At 42.4% G+C, this 18,938-nt stretch overlaps 1 protein-coding gene across 3 annotated transcripts in view; it reads left to right on the top strand.

Annotated features, from left to right (window-relative positions):
- The window catches only part of MTUS2 (microtubule associated scaffold protein 2), a 351,967-nt gene that overhangs the window by 133,980 nt on the left and 199,049 nt on the right, over nucleotides 1-18,938 (top strand). For all 3 annotated transcript variants that reach the window (XM_054220594.1, XM_054220605.1, XM_054220613.1), the window contains one exon: nucleotides 16,306-18,894. In XM_054220594.1, coding sequence (XP_054076569.1) covers nucleotides 16,609-18,894 — 2,286 coding nt within the window. In that variant the 5' untranslated portion in view covers nucleotides 16,306-16,608. The remainder of the gene's footprint in view (nucleotides 1-16,305; nucleotides 18,895-18,938) is intronic.

Raw genomic sequence — 18,938 nt, forward strand, 5'->3', positions numbered from 1 at the left:
TAATGATTAAAGCAATAGGCTTGGTCCTGCTCCATTCAAGGCAGTAAAAATACCCCTAGTAACACGCATAGTGCAGAGCTGAGTCACAGCAGGAGAAATGTTCATTTAACTTTAATTTTCCTTTTCTCATTTTCATTCTGTTACCACCAATAATGTTACTTTAGGATTGTCTGTTAGACCAATTTAACTGCTATTTCTTTTTCAGGTTCAAGCCTCTAAGCAATTACATAAAAGTTATTAAAGTGCTTATCTGACATAATGCATATTAGTCTGGTAGAAACAAACCAGGTGTGACTTAACAGTCTTTATCGCTCCTTTTGTGTAAGCATTCGAACAGGATCCCTAGGACTTTGTCATCACCCATACTATCTTTGCTTTGGCAAAGAGAGATGACAGCTCTCAGAGATACCATCCTGGGAAACACCCCCCAAAAAGTCTGAAAACAGTTGGATTTATACCTTCAAATCACCTCATCGACTCTTCCATTTCTTGACTGTGTAAACGTATTCTGTAATATTCAACAAGGATGCCTCGGTTCACTTTCACAGAATCATGGAATTTTTCAGAGTTGGAAGGGACCTCCAGAGATCATCTAGTCCAACTCCCCTGCTAAAGCAGGATTGCCTAGAGCACAGTACTCAGGACTGCATCCAGGCGGGTCTTGAAAGTCTCCAGAGAAGCGGACCCCACAACCTCCCTGGGCAGCCTCTTCCAGTGCTCTGTCACCCTCACCGTAAAGAAATTTTTCCTCATATTTGTTTGGAACTTCCTATGTTCCAGCTTGTTCCCATTACCCCTCGTCCTGTCAGTGGGAACCACTGAAAAGAGTCTGGCTCCATCCTGCTTAAACCCACCCTTTAGACACTTGTAAACGTTAATAAGGTCTTTTTGTGACTGACAACATTAAGGTCTCTTTAGAGATCATGGTAAGAATGTGCCAGTATCCTAAAATATTTGATGTCAAGACATCCTGACTTCCATCACCAGTGGAAGATTCTGACACTAAATCTTCCTTATTATTTCATCTCCGTACACTCCAAGTGAGTGTACAAAAGCATTAGAAAGCTTACTGATTCATTGCCCCATCACTTTTTCTATGTCCAAAGTCCTACAAATGTTTCTTGTACAAACTAACAAAGCTCTTCACTAGCCAGGCTTTTCCAGACATTAATTATTTTGATTTGAAAGCTCTCATACAGGCAGCATAGAAGTGTGAACAGTCGCCTTTCCTCATGCTGTACAGAAGTGAGAGTTACTGCACTCATAGTGCAAACACTTTGGCATGTGCGTAATTTTTCTCTTCTGAGTCATCCCCTTGACATCTGTAAGATGACTTGAGATAATAAAGTTCAGCATGTATGTAAGCATTTGCTGGACAGGAGCTTATGGTTCTCATGGTCATTTTTTATCTATGTTGCATATATTAGTTTCTTTTATTGTTTTCTTCCCGAAGTTTCATAGATGAGTTAGAAAAAAAGACTGGGGGGGAGGTCACATTATCCATTCCTCTTCTTCAAGGCAAGATAATCTAGAATCACATCATTTCTAATAGGAGCTTGTCTAAAATGTTCTTAAAATATCTTATGGTAGTTCCATGTCTCCTTACAAAATCTAAGTACAATGTTTGATTAACTACCTTAGTGGAGTGCAGTGGTTCAGTATGGGACACTGCTATTCTATTAAGCATTTATCTTGCTTTTTTCTTGGTGTCCTCCAATTTCTTACTCAGCTTCCAAACACTGGCATGCTCAGAGCTGTACGTGAGGTGTAGACCTCTCCAGTTTCAAGCAAAAGTAATCTTCAGTTTTCCGGTTTGTGTAACATTTCTGCTTCCAAGAGTTGTATTACGATCTGCCTAACACTCAAAACAACTTTTATGCACACTAAAAGTGGCATATATTTTAAAATACAGTTAATACAACATATCAGATAGTCCATACCCATTCCTCCATTCCTTCTGTAGTTCTTCGAGAGCACATATGTAAATTGTTGTCTGCTGTTTTCCAGCACCGTCTCTTTTTATGACATCTACAGTATCTTTCCAGTTAAGGACATAATGAGTGAATATTACTGACTATTTGGCTACTGGTGCACTGTGGATCATGAGGCTGAAGGAAGCCAACCGGCAGAAGACTTCTTATTAGTAGATCTTCTTTTTTGTTTTCCTAGTTGCTGAAGTAATTAAAAAAAAAAGGATTGCAACTTTGGATCATCAAGCTCTATCTTGGGAAAATAAAAGGCCCAGTCCCACAGACCTCTGGAAAGTAGATTTTATATTGGCATAATTGGGAAGTCCTTTGTATTGACGATCAGTCCTGTAGTTTTAATGGTACTGAAAGAAGTGAAGGGGAAGAGGGCAGATGGGGTGGCTGCCCTGCTACAAGTTAGACCAAAGCCTGGCCATCTCCAACTATGCCTTCTTGCAGTATTAGTCCTTGTTCTGCCAGCTGCTGTATCATTACCTATTTATTCAGATTAAAAATTACATTTTGCAAGTGGTAGAGATGGTTGTAGTACTAATTTTTCTCCTTCTTACGGATTGAAATGGTCTGCTTTATTTTCTTCAGTTCTTTTTGAGTTTCTGCTTACTTTTCTCCCAGAAAAGACTTCCCATTCAGTAACATTTCCCTTATAACATGGAATTTGTGATTCTAATAGAATGGGTTTCTAGGGCTTAATTAAAGAAATATGCTGTGGAATCAGGTAGAATAAAAGAAGTTTTTACATATTTTTGCCTAAAACTTCTACTTGCTCTGCAAAGGCAAGTGTGAGCAATTAAGTCTATTCTTCTCTGTATGTCACTGGGAGAATGATGAATTTAACATATAGAAGGAAATGGGCACTATAATTTTCTCTCAGGAATAATATACTGACAAAGATGTCACAGATGTGAAATGGAGGGAATTTCTTGTCCTGCTTCTCTGACACTTTTTCATGAAGAAAGATGTCAGTGTAGCATTCACATGTCAGGTTCAGCAGGGCTGATCTTTAGAGTAAGGAGCCATTTTCACCTTCAATTTTTTCCCCACGGATGTTAGCAGAATCCTGGGACTGCTGGCCATTGCTAAGTGCTTTTAAAATAAATACTTATTTTAGTATATAGATATACAAGACAAGTGTTTTGAGTGATCTTCTGAGATTTGCATTTTGGCAAATGCTCTCATTAACTGTGTGGCACTAATTTACCTGCACTAAGTAGATTTCTATAGGGTTCCCATTCCTTTCGTGTCCTTTCTTTTTGTCATCTAACCATGGCCACACTATTAAATGCCCTGGCCAGGACAGATAGAGACAGCCTAAAACTCAATCGAGTTAAAAATAAATACTGTGGCATGAAGGAGGATTGCATCCTTCTCTTTGCTGAGGGCACGTGCCTGCCAGTTTTACCTGAGCTACCGTAACTCACTGGTTAATGTCTCTGCTACATCCTTGGTGGCTCCGGCATTATCGCTGCTCCTAACCCAAGAGCAGGGCTCTTAACTGCAAAGTAGCTTTACATTATGGGTGGTCCTTGTTCTGTTCCTGGAGTGCTGAGCAAATGATGACAGATACAGTTTCTGGGTACTATTTTGGGCAAAATGTACTATGTTGGAGATATGAATAGTGATTTCAGGCTCTCAGCCCTGCACTGTGTCTTGTTCAGTGGAGTTTCCAGCAGCATGTCATGAAGTCATCCTTGGTTCCTCTTCCTGTGAAGCTATTGCTATTAGAATCATGGTATAATTTAGTGGGAAAGGCCTTCTAGAGGACACAAGTGCTGCTCACAGATGGACCAACTTCCCCATTAGGTCAGGTTGCTCAGGGCCTTTTTGAGACAAATTTTGAAAATCTCAAAGGATAGAGATCACATAACCCCTCAGGATAACTTGTACCAGTGCTTCACACTGTCATGATTTTTTCCCCCGCTATGTTCAGTTAAAATGTTCCTTATTTCAACTTGTTCTTCTTTTTGCTTCTTCTCCTTTAGCTGGACACCTATGAGATGAGTCTGTCTCCATCTTCTCTAATATTCCCCTTCTTATGTGGTTGAGGACAGCTATTAGGTCCCCCCCATGCTCCTCTGTTCCAGGCTGAACTAAGCCAGATCCCTCAGCCTCTCTTCATACATCATGTGTTCCAGATCTGTAACCATGTTGGTGGCCCTCCTCTGGATTCTCTCCAGTATCAGCATACTGAGGCCCCACACCTGGAAACAGTTCTCCAGGTGCCTCATGCATGCCAAGCAGAGAGAAGGATCGCTTCCTTGACCTGCTGGCTACTGTCTTGCTAATGCAGCCCGGTACATGGTTAGCCTTCACTGCTGACTCATGTTCAGCTTGCCCTCCACCAGCACTTGTCCTCCAACCCGCTCCACCAGCAAAGCTGGAAAGTCTTGAGCAGTCCCTTGGGAGACTACATCCTTCTCCCTTCAGTTTGCAAACACAGTCAAACCGGAGAAAGAAGGAAGGGAACTTGCATATTCTGCCTTTGCAGTACCCCATTCTTCGGAACTAATTTCTGTGTTTTGCCCAAAAGCCCGACTGGTCTTTGGCACGCGCTGCAAAACCTGAACCTCTTCCCAGCTTCAGAAGAGGGAAGACAATTTTATGGTTGGGGTAAGTAGAGAGTGGGACTGCTGTAAGTTGAGGCATGCAGCTTGAAAGAAACATTCCTTTCTCCTTGGGGTGAGTGCTTGCCACTTTTCATTTAGTTGATTTGTACCTGATACATACAAATATCCCTGATGCACAACTGTGGGTGCTAATTAACAATGTAAAAAAATAAATAAGAGCATAAAGCTCTTAAATCCTATCCTTTCATTGCATATAAATTTGCTGTCGATAAATACAGTAGGGAAACAAATCCCCAAAGTTCACAATGAAAGTATTTCTTATTTTATTTATATGTTTGGAGTGCATGGAAAATAAAAAGGTGATAGAGTGCTAAAGCTGAATCAGGTTTCTGTTAATTTATGAAAATGGGAGTGCAATCTTTTGACACACAAGTTGCTGTAAATGTTTTTGAGCAATACAGACAAATTTTTTTAAGCAGAACAAATGTAATTGTTTACAGAGCAGTGGTCACTGTGAAGTACGTGTAGTACGCTTTCGGAATCAGTAGCAGCAGGCAAGTAATGCATTAGTTGTGCTTCACCTTTCTGAATAATAAGATCTTTAAGATTTAGCGTTCTGCCTCCTGTGCTCTTAAATGAGAACTTCCTTGCCAGTTTGCCCTTGGTGAGCCCTCAGCCACCACAGACACATGGTGTACGGCGGGCAGCGTGGCATCTCAACTTGTAGCTTCTTGGTCAGTCAGACCATATATAATTATATAAGTTCCTTCTGCCTCCCTAACAGCTGGAATTGCACCTGGAAACCTACTTTATGTACTTTGCGGAGCCTGGTAGGAAAGTACAACTGTGAATAAAAACACACTGAGCTTTACGCCCTTCAGTCGGTCATTGTAACGGATGTAACCAGGGTCCTCTAGTCCAGAGCTCAGTCTGGATTTTACCACCGTTTTCATCTTGCCACTGTTTTTTAAAACAAATTGACAGTGTTTCCCTCCCCCGCATTTATGTCTCAAGTCACAAGGAAAAATATTTTGGAAAGGTAGATCAAATTATGGAAGGTGTTTTTTACTGTAGTTAAAGCAAATGAGCAGAATTTCTGATAACGCTTTACATTTCCTTTGATTTTTACTGATGGGTTGCCTCTGTGTTTCTGCAGTAATGTTTCTGAAAGTTTGACAGCATTACAGAACTGGTGGTGGTTCAAACTGAAGCGTGCAAACCTAGCAATCTAAAATTAGGGTCCTAAATTCATATTTAGGTATTCAGTTAAGAACTGACACATTTACCTGCCGTTGAATTCAGTAGAATTCAGAAAATGATGCGGAAAGACAGTTTACCCTTGGCTACACTTGAAGTTAAACTGAGTTCAGCACCAGTTGTAACTGCTTTATCAGCAGTGGGCAAATTTGCTGCAGTAGACAAAGCTTCTGAGTTTCTGGTTTTTGCTCAATAGGAAGCAAATTTATTAACTTTTTTATGTTTGAGTGTTATATCTAAATATATTTTTTTCTGTCTCCCAGATGTTTCTTGGAAGGCAGGGAAGATTTAGCAGTCTTAGCAAAAAAAACCCAAAAAACAAACCAGTGATAATTTTGGAAACATTTCACAATCCCCTTTCTATGTCAAGATTTTGTGCTGTACAGAAATAAATTAAGCAGTGTTTTGGGGCCCAGCGCATCCACCATCCAGCTGTTGCTGATTTTATGATAAACTGCAATTCATGTTTTTGGATAGAGGGGGACAGAGTAAGTTGCTGTCTGGGCTCTGCAGGGTGAAGGTGCTTGGAAAGGATGGCCTGGATCCCTTTGCTGCTCCCTCCCTTCTGATGGAGGAGAACAACAGGAGCTAATGGTGCATCTCTCACCTTCACTACTATCTCCTATTTATATTAGTGGCACTGTGCCCAACAGCGAAGTGGTGTTGGTGGTGAAGTGGTGAAGCTGTACGTGCACGGTGGCCCTGCCAGGATCCAGGGGCAAACGGAAGAGTGCAGAGGGCTGCCCCTGTGCCTTGTGTTTGGGGTAACGTGTCCATACGTAACAGGTGGGCTGAGCTATGGCAGCATGGACTTGACTTGATGCATCATTTTTCTTCTGTTTCCACTTGTTTGGGAGAAATCAGTTTTTACATTGATTATAGTTGCCTCCAAGAAAACTTCTTTACTGCTTTCTTTCTTGCCATTTTGTTTGCTCTATGGTGCTTTGGGGTGATCAGTGATAAAGTTCTCTCCTTTGGCCCTTTGATTCAAGCTTTTCTTGTACTGACTGTGTTTTGCTCGTGGCTGCAGAATTATAGATCTACGTGAACTGGAGCTCTGGGCTGAGCTCTTGCCTTGCTTGAGTTACCAGCTCTTACTACTTCAACAGCCAGGATGTCCTCATCTAATACTGTCTCTCTTCACAGTGGCTTCCCCTGAGGTTCTGCTGTTCGTTTTCCTTTGAAGTCCTGAATTGAATAGCATTGTGCCTTAGAAAGTATGAGCTGTTCCTATACCTTTAACCATGTGTACTTATCTGGAACCGAAATAAAAACAGACATTTGTTTAAGATAGTTGCTGTGGTTATCAAATCAGCTTCCTGGTTGCCATTGCTAAGATGATCAGAGACTTCTGCCTTATGAGGGGGATCTGATTAATAGGATTACTTGTATCAGAGTATGTTGTCTTATCCAACAGTGAACATTTGAAAGCAAATGGAAATGTTAAAAAAGAAGCCTGGAAAAACAACTATTAAGGCTTATGCCTTGTGGAGACTTGATTGATGTTAATAATTAAAATAATTTGTCAGTTTTGATAATGAGAATATTTAATCCCAGATCCCGTACTCCTTTGAAATAGCAGTAAGCGGGATCCTTTCCACATAACAGGCTTTGGGAATTCAGCCCTCACAGGTAATAAATTATTAGGATAGCTCTTCAGATTTGTATTACAAAATACAGCTTTGACCAAAAAAAACCCACCCCCAAACCCACACATTTACAAGTTTCCTATGAAAAGGAAATAATTCATATACATTATCTGGGAAGGTTTTTGATCTGTTTGCATTGAAGATGTACTGATCCCCACAGTGTAACCGGAGGTACATTAAGGAGCAGTACAAAGATTTCTGCTCTTTGCATCGCCATTGCCGGCTGCCACGGCAGGAAAAGCTGTGCGTCTGTTCCGCAGGGACACCAAGCAGCCACGGGTTGCTTTAGCCAACAGCAATTAGATGTGGTCGTGGCTGTTTCCCATCCACAGTAGGGCCTGCGAGATAAAACGCTCCAGTGCTGAAAAGGGGTATTCAGCCAAAGGAAAAACAGTGCAATCCTTTTGCTCTCCCTGCTGCGTTTGTGTCCTCCGGTTGCCATACAGAGGCAATTAAGGATATACATAAACACGTCTAACCTGGAGCATCTTTTCCATTTTTTTTTGTTTTATTCAGAAAGGAAAGTTGCACTTGCAAGCCAGTTATACATTGTGATACTGCCAGGAGCTACAGTGATTTCTGGGGCTGGGGTTTCAGGCTGGCACCTGATTTTTCAGTCCTATTGCTTCAGGTCATGATGAGAGATGCTGCCACCTCCCCTCCTCTGGGAAAATCAGGGGACAACCTTGCTTTTGCACCTTAACCTTTGTCTGTGCTTTTGGTAGAGATGTATGTGGCTGTGATTTCCAGGGAACAGGGAGTTGTTCTACTTCCCAGGGATGTCTCGGGGGTGTTGTATAAGGGAATTATATTACTGCAGGCTTGGCCCCAAAATCCTTGGGGAAAGAGAGTGAAGAGTGTAAATGCGCAGGACCTAGAGGATGAGGATGTACTCTGATTTGGGCGCTTTCTTGTTCGTTCTGGTGGTAGGCAGGACCTGGTCTGAATCCTTCTCAGCAGTCCTCCTCTGGCTACACCATCTCATTTGTCATGGACTCAGTTTTCTGGAGCTGAGGAGCTTGGTGAGCGGCCATGCGGGTATGTTGCTATACCTGGCACATTTGGTGTGTGCGATAGCCTTCATGTGACATGGCAACTGGAAGTAAAGGGGAAATACTGAGCCAATGAAAAAAGTGAAAAAGAAACATCTTTTCATAGGCCCAGTGAAAACAAGAACCAGAGTCCTCTACTGGGCTTGTTATCACCCCATTATCTGGGAAAAGAAAATACTAATTTGTGTAGAGGAAGTAACCTTTCTGTGTCACCTGACTTGCCATTCAAAAAACTTTTAAACACATAAACATGAAGTAAATCTGATCTTGAAATATTATTTGGAAATGTAAAGGGAGAAAGTTTAATTTAGTAAATTTTGAAGCTAAATGTGGCAAATTTTAAAATCTGGTTTGTTCACAATCATTTTGATAGAATTAATTTGATAAACCAGCAAAAGTTCATTAATAATTTGGATGAACTAAAAACTGTTTTACTGGTGAGTAAAAAATAAAATATAACTGAGAAACTTTGCTTTGGCTTATGAAACCTCTCATTCCTTACCATTAGCTTTTCTATATTCAGTTTTTATATCTATATTTATATAGATATAAAATAGATAATAATGTTAATAATGCAAAGATTAAACTTTATTGACTGTAAAGGCATTACAGCCACTAAACCACTGAAATTCTGGAAATGCTACAAAATCACACTCAACAAACCCTGTAATATTTTCAGATCGTTTCAGTTTTAGAAGTGAATAAGAACTGCCTTCCTGTCATTTTCCAGTATGTATAAAATTAACATTTGCTCCACCATTTCTCTTCTCTGCCTATGTCTTAATTGCTTGTCAGGCAGAAAGTTGTCTATCTGAAGTACTGTCCTCTTTATGTTACACAGCAACATTTCCATAGGATCTGCCAACTATGATATTATGCTGCTATTTCCCCAAGCAGCTGGGTCTGCTTTGTTATGAATAGAAGCTGTTGGGGAGTATATCCAAATCTTAGTTCTCAGTCTTCCAAATCACATTAACAAAATTATCACATGCCTGGGTGAGCACTTCTCCACCACTTTTAATTAATTTCGATTGTATGTTACCCACTCCAAGAGGTTTATTGGCTTTTTTTTTCATGTTGTAGTGTCAGCTTTCAACTTCCATCGCTGTTGGAAGTTCTTCATAAGGATTTGGGCTTCTCAAGAAGATATTCCTTCCTCCTTCCCTTCCAGCACTGTATTTATTTCATCCATGGGGCTCAGTTCTTGGCAGCGTACAGCCCTGGCATCAGCTGAGGTGGTATCTCTTCTCCCAGAGAAGTCCTCAGCCAGGCTGTGTCTGGTTTGCCAGTCCTCCCCAGCGGCATTTCTTGGGACAGCTGTGCTTATCAGGAGGCTGCTGTTCTTGCCAGTTTTCTGTAGTAACTATAAGAACCACATCTGTTTCCAGCCGCATACAAATATATTCCTCATGTACTTTCATCCATCCTCCCCCATCGCTGCATTGGTCGGACAACGGGAGCATCTTCCCTATGGGCCAAGATTTCTTTCTTGGGGTCCGTTTCCACAGGAGTTTATCTGTGGGCTCTGTAACGCAGAGATGCTCATCCTGTTTGGATCTGTGCTGCTTGTGTCAAGGGCAGCAGAGCTGGAGCTTTGGTCAGCTCTTGTCTTGGATGCTGCAGGGGTTTGTGAACTTGGAGCTCATGACCAGGGTAACTTCAGAGGGTAATGACTGAAGACTTCTCACTTCACACTTTCAACTAAGTTGGGATCAGGCAGTTGTGGCTGCCTTCTGGGAGGTTAAACACCCCATCACGCCTCTTGGCCTCCTCTCTGAGGCATGACAAAGTGGACTGGTGTTTAGGTCCCCATGTGCAGCCAAAAGCATGATCCTCGCCCCTGGGCAGTGCGACCCACTACCCCACCAGGTCAAGAGCATTTACCTTCCAGGAGCGGGCAGACAATGGCTGGCCTGTGGCTGACCATTTGCAGGCTACTGGCTCTGCCCCTTCCATTTACAAACCCATTGCTTTATGTTTTATTAATGGTAGTAGCAAGAGGCATAGGTTCAGTGGCAGGTGGTTAATAAAGTGTGGTGGGTTGACCATGGCCGGACACTAAGTGCTCACCAAAGCCACTCTTATCACTCCCCCTCCTCAGCTGGACAGGGGAGAGAAAATATAGGAAAGGCTTATGGGTCGAGATAAAGACAGAGAGAAATCATTCAGCAATTACTGTCATGGGCAAAACAGGCTCAACTTGTGGAAATCAGTTTAATTTTTATTACCAATCAAAATCAGAGTAGGACAACGAGAAATAAAAACTACATCTTAAAACACCTTCCCCTCAACCCTCCCTTCTTCCTGGGTTTAACTTTACTCCCAATTTCTCTAACTCCTCCCCCCGAACAGCGCAGGGGGAAAGGGAATGGGGGTTGTGGTCATCACATGTTATTTCTGCTGCTCCTCCCTCCTCAGGAGAGGACTCCTCACACTCTTCTACTGCTCCAGCATGGGACCCTCCCACGGGACAGTCCTCCACGAACTGCTCCAACAGGAGTCCTTCCAACGGGCTACAGTTCTTCATGAACTACTCCAGCAAGGGTCCCTTCCATGGGATGCAATCCTTCAGGAACAGATTACTCCAGCGTGGGTCCCCCATGGGGTTACAAATCCTGCCAGCAAACCTGATCCAGGGTGGGCTTCTCTCTCCATGGGTCCACAGGTCCTGCCTGGAGCCTGCTCCAGCATGTACTGTCTGTGGGGTCACAGCCTCCTTTGGGCATCCACCTGCTCCAGTGTGGGGTCCTCCATAGGCTGCAGGTGGATATCTGCTCCACTGTGGACCTCCATGGGCTGCAGGGGACAACTTGCCTCACCATGGTCTTCATCACAGGCTCCAGGGTAATCTCTGCTCCAGCACCTGGAGCACCTCATCCTTCTCCTTTTTCACTGACTTTGGTGTCTGCAGAGTTGTCTCTCACATATTCTCACTCCTCTCCTCGTCTGCAGTTGCACAGGTTTTTTTTTCCCCTTCTTAAATATGTTATCACATAGGCACTACCACTGTCATTGATAGGCTTGGTCTTGACCAGTGGCGGGTCCATCTTGGAGTCAGCTGGCATTGGCTCTATCAGATATGGGGGAAGCTTCCAGTAGCTTCTCACAGAAGCCACCCGTGCAGCCCCTCGCTATCAAAGCGTGCCATACAAACCCAATACATACGGTATTCAGGTGCTTCTCATACACTTTATGCCGAAAGAGCAATCTGCCTAAGCTGTGCACTGTGTTGGCAGTACAACCAGATGTTTCCAGTGTATCTTGCTGTAAATATTCTGGGTCTAGACTTTCAGTACTTTCAGGATGGGTAAGCAGCTGTGATAGCCTGCATTAGGAAATGTTTATACAGCAGCCAAACTTCTCAACACATTTCAGGTTTTATTTCTTTATCTCCACTTGTATTTTTCCATGTGTTTTGATTATTCCTTTGCGTATCTCATAATTATTACTGTTCTATTTTTGTAGTAAATTGAAAACAAATCAGACAGCCAATAGCATGCTAATGCTTTTCCATTTTTCTTTTATTCCATGCCTACTGAGGAAAACAATATTTCTACACTGCTTGTTTAACAAAAAAAAAAAGCTGCTGTTGCTATTTAGAAGCCAGCCACTGCTTTCTTTTACCAGCCAGCTACATTTTACAAACTTGAGCTCTGCTGATACAACCCACGCTGGGTGTTGTAGGGCATAAATCGTCCAGCTCAGCTTCACCTTCTCCCTGGTGTCTCCAGAAGGTGGGGTGGGACCTGATGGCTACATGCAGCTTAGGATGGAGCAGACCATAGGGGAGGAACTGCAATAGCAGATGGGAAGAAACTGTTGTAGGCTTCTTTCCTAGATCATCATTAAATGGGCTTAGGTTTAGAATAGAGGCTCTTAAGAGAGAGACATCTCAGAAGGAAACCGATACTGCTGAAGTTAAACAAAATATGTAATTATGTTTCTGGCTCCTTGAACTTTTCTCCTCCCTGTGGGATTCGTAGTTAACTATAGTCTAGTGGGTCTCATTTTATTCTTCTGTTGAGCATGTTCACTTCACTTTCTAAAGCTTTTTTCACAAATATAGCTATTGCATCCTGCCAAGATGCTGTGACATGGAGAGTTGTGACTTCATTTTCCACTCTGCAATTAAGAGGGGACATTTTTACACTATACAGTATCAAGAAATGTTTTTCCATGTCAGTCTTTACATGTACCAAGTCCAGTCTTTAAGACTTGCAGTCACGTTTCTTGTCCAGCATCCCCAGCGAGATGCTGCTAAGTGATGAGGTGGTGTCATTTCTGGGACTGAATCTCCCCCTACCCCCTGCTCCTGCACTGAAGAGGGCATCTGAAACGTTAGGAGGTTCACATCTCTGTAATCTCAGAGCCTCTACACAGCAGGAAGTGACTTCAGGTGTGTGTATGTCAGCTAAGATCAGTCTAGAAAGATGAGCAATAAAAAACAGAGGAAGAGCCAGCAGAACACAGGCACAGCTGAGTCTTTTCATCTCACTGACTCCAAAGAGCATAGTGAAGTTGAGGCTAGACAGTGCCACATAAATTATCCCGCCGAAAATCCAAGCCAAAGCTTCATAAATAGAAGGTATAGAAGAAGAAATCTTCCAGGGTTCCAAATGTAACACAAAACCACACATCTTACTCTCGCATATCCCTATCACAGTATATAAGTCTATTACATTGATTGAACCAAACCCAAAAGCTTGTATTCCTTAACAGGGAAAACTGGATTAATAAGGTGTTAATTGATATAGATACTTCATTATATTTTTATATTAATTTAGCAGGAGTCCTGGGCTGTCAGTATGTTCTATAGCAGGATGCCATCTTGCATTATTTTCAAACATAGAATAATTATTCTGTGTATTCATTGCAACAGCAACCGTAAAAAAGCAGGCAATATTTTGGAGAAGAAGAAAATCTTTTTAGGTAATTGTATAGATGCTAATTGTAAGGATGTCACCAGAAGAGAAGGACTTGGAATATTGGGTGCATAGGGTCCGTCCTGGAAGGTGTTAGCACAGGATGAACCACTTTTCCGAGGTGCCTGTCCCTCCCTACTGACTCCGGAGGAAGCCCAGGAGTGGTGCTAACAGTGCCTAAGATTAGTCTCTGCCTAGACAGTATTTTATTGTCCCTTCTCTTAAAAGAAGTGTAATTGCACATATATTTGGAGTCTGTGTCTCTGGCCAGCAATAACTGCTTTAAGAGGTTAATCTCAACTGGCAGCGTTCCGAGGTCATGCAGTGTATTTGAGGGGGGACAGATCTTTCCTGACCCTCATGTTGATCAATTTGTAGCAGCAACATTAAACCAAATTATTTGGTCTGGTCTCTGAAGCATACCAGCATGGCCTGTCTCACATGCTGTGTGTGAAGATGCTTTGAATGAATAGAGATGTTTTTTTTCAAAACTACCTTCATTTGCCATGCTACTAGTCATATTGGGGGCAGTAAACAAGAGGAACCAATCACTTTTTACCATCATGTTCATAACCTTAAATGCCTTAATTAACTTGTTCTAAACCCATGTGAAAGATTTAGAGAAGAAAATAAGTGGCAAATTAATGTATTGCTCTATTTGTACATTTGAAATGCATGCAGCCTGATATGGTACTTAGGGTTTAATGTACATCACCATGATTGTTTATGAATTTATTTATATATACTGCCATAGCACCCAAAGGCTCAGTGTCTCTGGGAGCACAAGGCAGGGAAGGAGCAACTGGTGGGACGGAGGAGCTGTGAATGAAGGAGTGAAGTTAGGCCTGTGAAAACAAGGAGGTGGGTGAGGGAAGGTATTTTAGGTTTTTTGTCTTTGTTCTTCACCATCCAACTCTGTTTTAAATTAAATTAATTCTGTTTTGCCTGGGATGGTACTTGGTAAGTGATCTTCCTGTCTTTATCTCGACCCATGAGCTTTTTAATCTTGTTTTCTCCTCCTCTGCTGTTGAGAAGGGAGAGTGAGAAAGCGGCTGGGTGGGCATCTGGCAGCCAGCCATGGTCAACCCACCACAATCTGTTAAAGCTTTGGGCCACTGGGTGGCAGTTTTGGTGATACAGTACAAGGTAGTACAAGAAAGATGAGGATGAGTTCCCTCCATCTTTTTCTCAGTTCCCCAAAGCTTTCCTCACTGCACTTTCTATTAAATTTGCCTTTCTTCATAAGAGAGGTGTTCCAGCCTCTGATCGTTTTCGTGGCCCTCACTTTTGGTACCACAGAGTGTTGCCATTTGCCAACTGAGGGTGAAATGTGAGCTGACCGGCCTCGGCTCCCTCTGGTGCCCATCAATGCCCCTTCCTAACTAACCAAGCAGATAGCAATGGACATGCTTTGCCCAGTGAAGGGCATTTAGAGTTTAGCTTTCAGGTTGAATGTGTGAATTCTGGCATTGTCATTTTTGGGTGAAAATAAAGAACCAGAAGAAATGAACCAAAGAACTCCATAATGCATGTATTTAATTTAATAAGTATTCAATTCTTTTTTCTGGGAATAAGGAAAGAATACAGAAGTAGTTTAAAAGTCTTGCTTTATGATGGTGTGAGAATAAGATCTATAATAACACAATTCTGTGGTGCTCAAGTGAAATTCTTAATACTGTATTCTGTTTCATTAATTAATTTAATTAGTTATTGTTTGCTGAAGAGCTGGAACTACGCCAGGAGCCTGAATCCGAACTCAACCAACACGTGTGTGTGCTGTATAAAGAAACTGGATCTGAGCTCAGAGCCAGATGTTGTGAGCAGCGCTGAACTGAATGCGGAAGCTGGGAGGACCTGCTCATAGCGGGTGTTAGAAACACAAGCCCACACTTGCACCCAGGTGCTGTAGTCCGAGGACTGGACTTAATCAGCACTTCTAATTAGTTCCCTTGTGAGCCCCTGATTAGAAACCCAGCACAGCTAGGAGCATTGCAGGTGCTTTGAATTCTACCTTCTGAGAACTGTGGAACATGTTCCAATTTCCAGTGTCCATATTTCTTTATTATGAAGGGTATGAACATATCAGCGTACAAGAAATACCCGAGAGAGTGAATTTTGGCATGGTACAGACAGAAATTGCCCCTTCACCTTGTTGAAGGTGACAGAGAACAAAATCCGGGTTCCCAAAGCCACAGGTGGAAGAGAGGCAAAAAGGGCCACCCTGTACTAGGACTGGTGTATAATCATCCATATTTGAACATACACATATGCAGCTGTTTCAGAAAAACACAGTTTTTCTTTGCAGGCCTCCAGCCATAATTTTTGCTTTCTTGGTGTCTGTAGATCTGGCTAAGAAATGTCAAAGGGTGTCAGCACAAGTATGGCAGTGATTTGTACGAGGCAAGGAGAGAAACCCATAAACGTCCCCTAATAGAGCTGGAATTTTGTTAGTTATGGCTTGTCTATACAGTGGTGCTTTAAATGCATGTAATAAACACATTGTTAAATAAATGGTGTAATAAAGATATTGTTCTAGCAATATGAAAGTGCTTAGACCCTCAATGTGGGGTCCCATGCTCACCTAGCTATTTACGCCTATTTCCAGTTGTAAATGTGTGTGGCTTAAAAACGATAGCAACCACTCTTCTAACAAGGACAGTTTTAACCGTGTAACTTCTCAAGTCAGAGATCTGTGCTACACAAAGAATCTTGGCTGTGAGCAAAGCTGTGATGGAAACAGCATCTAAAGTGCTTGAAAGTGCTCTGACCTGGGGATGTACCTGGGAATCCTGGTGATTTTAACTTTGGTTTAGCTAGCATGATTCCTGACATCAGTGTAACGTTGTTTGTGTTGTTTTGTTTTTTTTCCGTAGGTTGCCTGGATTAATTGGCTCTCATTGAGAGGGAACTTGACAGATCTATTTTGTTTTCGTTGAACCTCTCTACTGCACATCATAAAGATTTCTTAGATCCAGAGGCTGCACGAAAGACAACTGAGCAGCACAAAAATGTGACTCTGACAAGAGACTCCAAGCTTTCTGACGAGGAATTTTCTACTAATCAGCTTATCATTTAAATGTATAACCGAAGCATGCATAATAGTTAACCTGATAGGGAAAAAACAAACTGTCTCATTAATTAGGACTGCCAAAAAAGCAGTCACCTGAAGCTTCAAAATGAGTGCTCCGTTAATCCCAAACAAGTCATGTTATGCACAGCTTCAGGACAACCACAGCGAAATAAAAAATAATAATGAAAGCATAGTGAGTGTGGGGGATCCCAATGCCAACCAAATTGTGACAAAACTTAGAACCACTGAAAGGGATGTTAAGAAACGTGATTTGATAGATGGGAATATACACACTGGAGGATCAGAGAAAGTTACTCATCTGAATACAGAGCAGAATAAACTTCTGACCTTCAAAGACTCTCGGACCTGTCACACCGGTGTACAGGAAAGTAAGCTGCCCTCCACCACAAGCAGGGAAATGGGGAAAGACTGTAGGACTAGTGAAGCTAAGGATATATCAAGGCATATCAGGATTAGCCGAGGACAAAGTCTGTCCAATCTAAAAAGCAGCACAAATGATGCCAATCTGGAGGTTATTTCCAAAGGTGATGTTGACTTCACCCAGAACTTTTCTAAGGGTAAAATGCCCAGGACTGTGGAGATGGAGAGAATAAAAAGGCTTTCTTTGGGAAGACCGAGTAAATTCTCTCCTCAATCTGAAACATTTGCAAAAGACTGTGTTGGCCGCGTGTCGTGTAAACGTCTGCTTTCTGCATCATTGGACTCCATCGACAGGTCGCACCATTTGATAGGAAATGCAGAGAAATCACAAAAAACATCCACGGATCATTTTCTTGGGATGGTGTTTCATCCACTTGACAATACCTCAGAGGAAAATATTGTATTTTATTCCAAACCATCTACCTCAGGGAACAAGAAAATAAGTAAACCAGAAAATGTACCAAATGTTAATGTTGAAAGCACACTGCATACTTCTCATTCTCAACATTCAACTCCTAAGCCCAATGAGATTGGTAGTAAATCAGAAGCACAATTAGGTCAGGGTGATAAAAGTAAAAAACCTGAGCTTAAGACTGCACCATCTCTACAATCTAAAAATATGTGTCAACAAAAGATTGAGAGAATTATGCTGGTAGAGTTCCAGGGATGTAAAAAAGATGAAAATACAGCAGTGCAGGAACAAGAAGGCTCTGGGTCTGATGCATCAAAATTTCAAGCATCCCATTTTCAAGACGTCTGTAATAAAGTAGAGGATCCCTTGTCAAGCCAGGTGGTAACCTATCCTGATGACAAATTGCTAAGTGATAACACCACCACGCATGGGGAAGGGAGAGGAAGCAATGACAGTGACAACAGGGCAACTAGCCAAGTTGGTGAAGAATATTTTACGGACGAAGAAGTGGAAACAATATTCCCGCTCACCTGCGACAGTAAATCCAGTGGCAAAGTGACACCTAGAAAAAATGAAAATTTACATGAAGTTGACACAGGTTGCGCTGAAACAGTTGGTGAACAGATATCTCTTATACATAACATTAATCTACCTGACAGCAAACCCTTGAAATTTAATGAGAATAAACTGACGCTAGTCAAAGGAAACACGGAGGATGCTGCCGTGCCTGCTTCTGATCTCTCAGATCAGCATGGGGTGTGCAGTACAGAGACAGTGTCAAACCAACAACCTGACAACCATGACAGTGATTTGGAAACCTTGAGCTTTTCAGTTCCAAGTAAAAAGACAGATAATGCACTGAAACATCCTCCGATTGAAGTACCAGAGAGCTGTAAGGTTTCGGCAAAGGCTGATGCCTTTTTATGTGTCCCAACTCCTGTGCGCCCAGTGGCAACGCTGGATGTTAATAGTCAGCCCACGCTATCAAACAGTAATTTGAAGGACCTTTATGCACTTCATGTTGACAAACTGTCACCCTCCTCAGTCCTACCTCCCATTGACAGTACGCAGTTGTTAAACGTATCCCCTAAAGTGCCTATCAAGACTGCTTGCAGCAGCGCCATCCCAAAACCTATCCTGGTCCACTCCAAGGGCTCCCTTGCAGATAAGGCGGAGGTGGACAGTGACTGCAGTGAAAAGCTGGAAGAAAGCATCGAGATAAAACCTGCCATACCCAGGCCCAAACCTGTGAGACCTAAAATCATCACATACATTAGGAGAAACCCTCGTTCCATAGAGCAGCTCGAGCCTTCGTTTGCGCCGGCAGGGCTGCCGTTTGGTACCCCTGCGTGTGGCATGCCCATCTCTACGGATCAGAAAGTGTCTAACGGAGGGGAGGTGAAGCCCCCCAGCATCCTGTATGACAAATTTAAACCTGACCTCCAGAAGCCAAGACTCTTCAGTTCTGGTCTGGTGGTGTCAGGAATTAGGCCCCCAGGCCATCACTTCGGTCCCATGAGCGAGAAGTTTCTGCAGGAGGTAAGGAGGCAGCTTTGACAGCCTCTTTTGTGTGCCAGGTGGTG

This window comes from Rissa tridactyla, chromosome 1, assembly GCF_028500815.1.
Source record: "Rissa tridactyla isolate bRisTri1 chromosome 1, bRisTri1.patW.cur.20221130, whole genome shotgun sequence".
Classification (NCBI taxonomy): domain Eukaryota; kingdom Metazoa; phylum Chordata; class Aves; order Charadriiformes; family Laridae; genus Rissa; species Rissa tridactyla.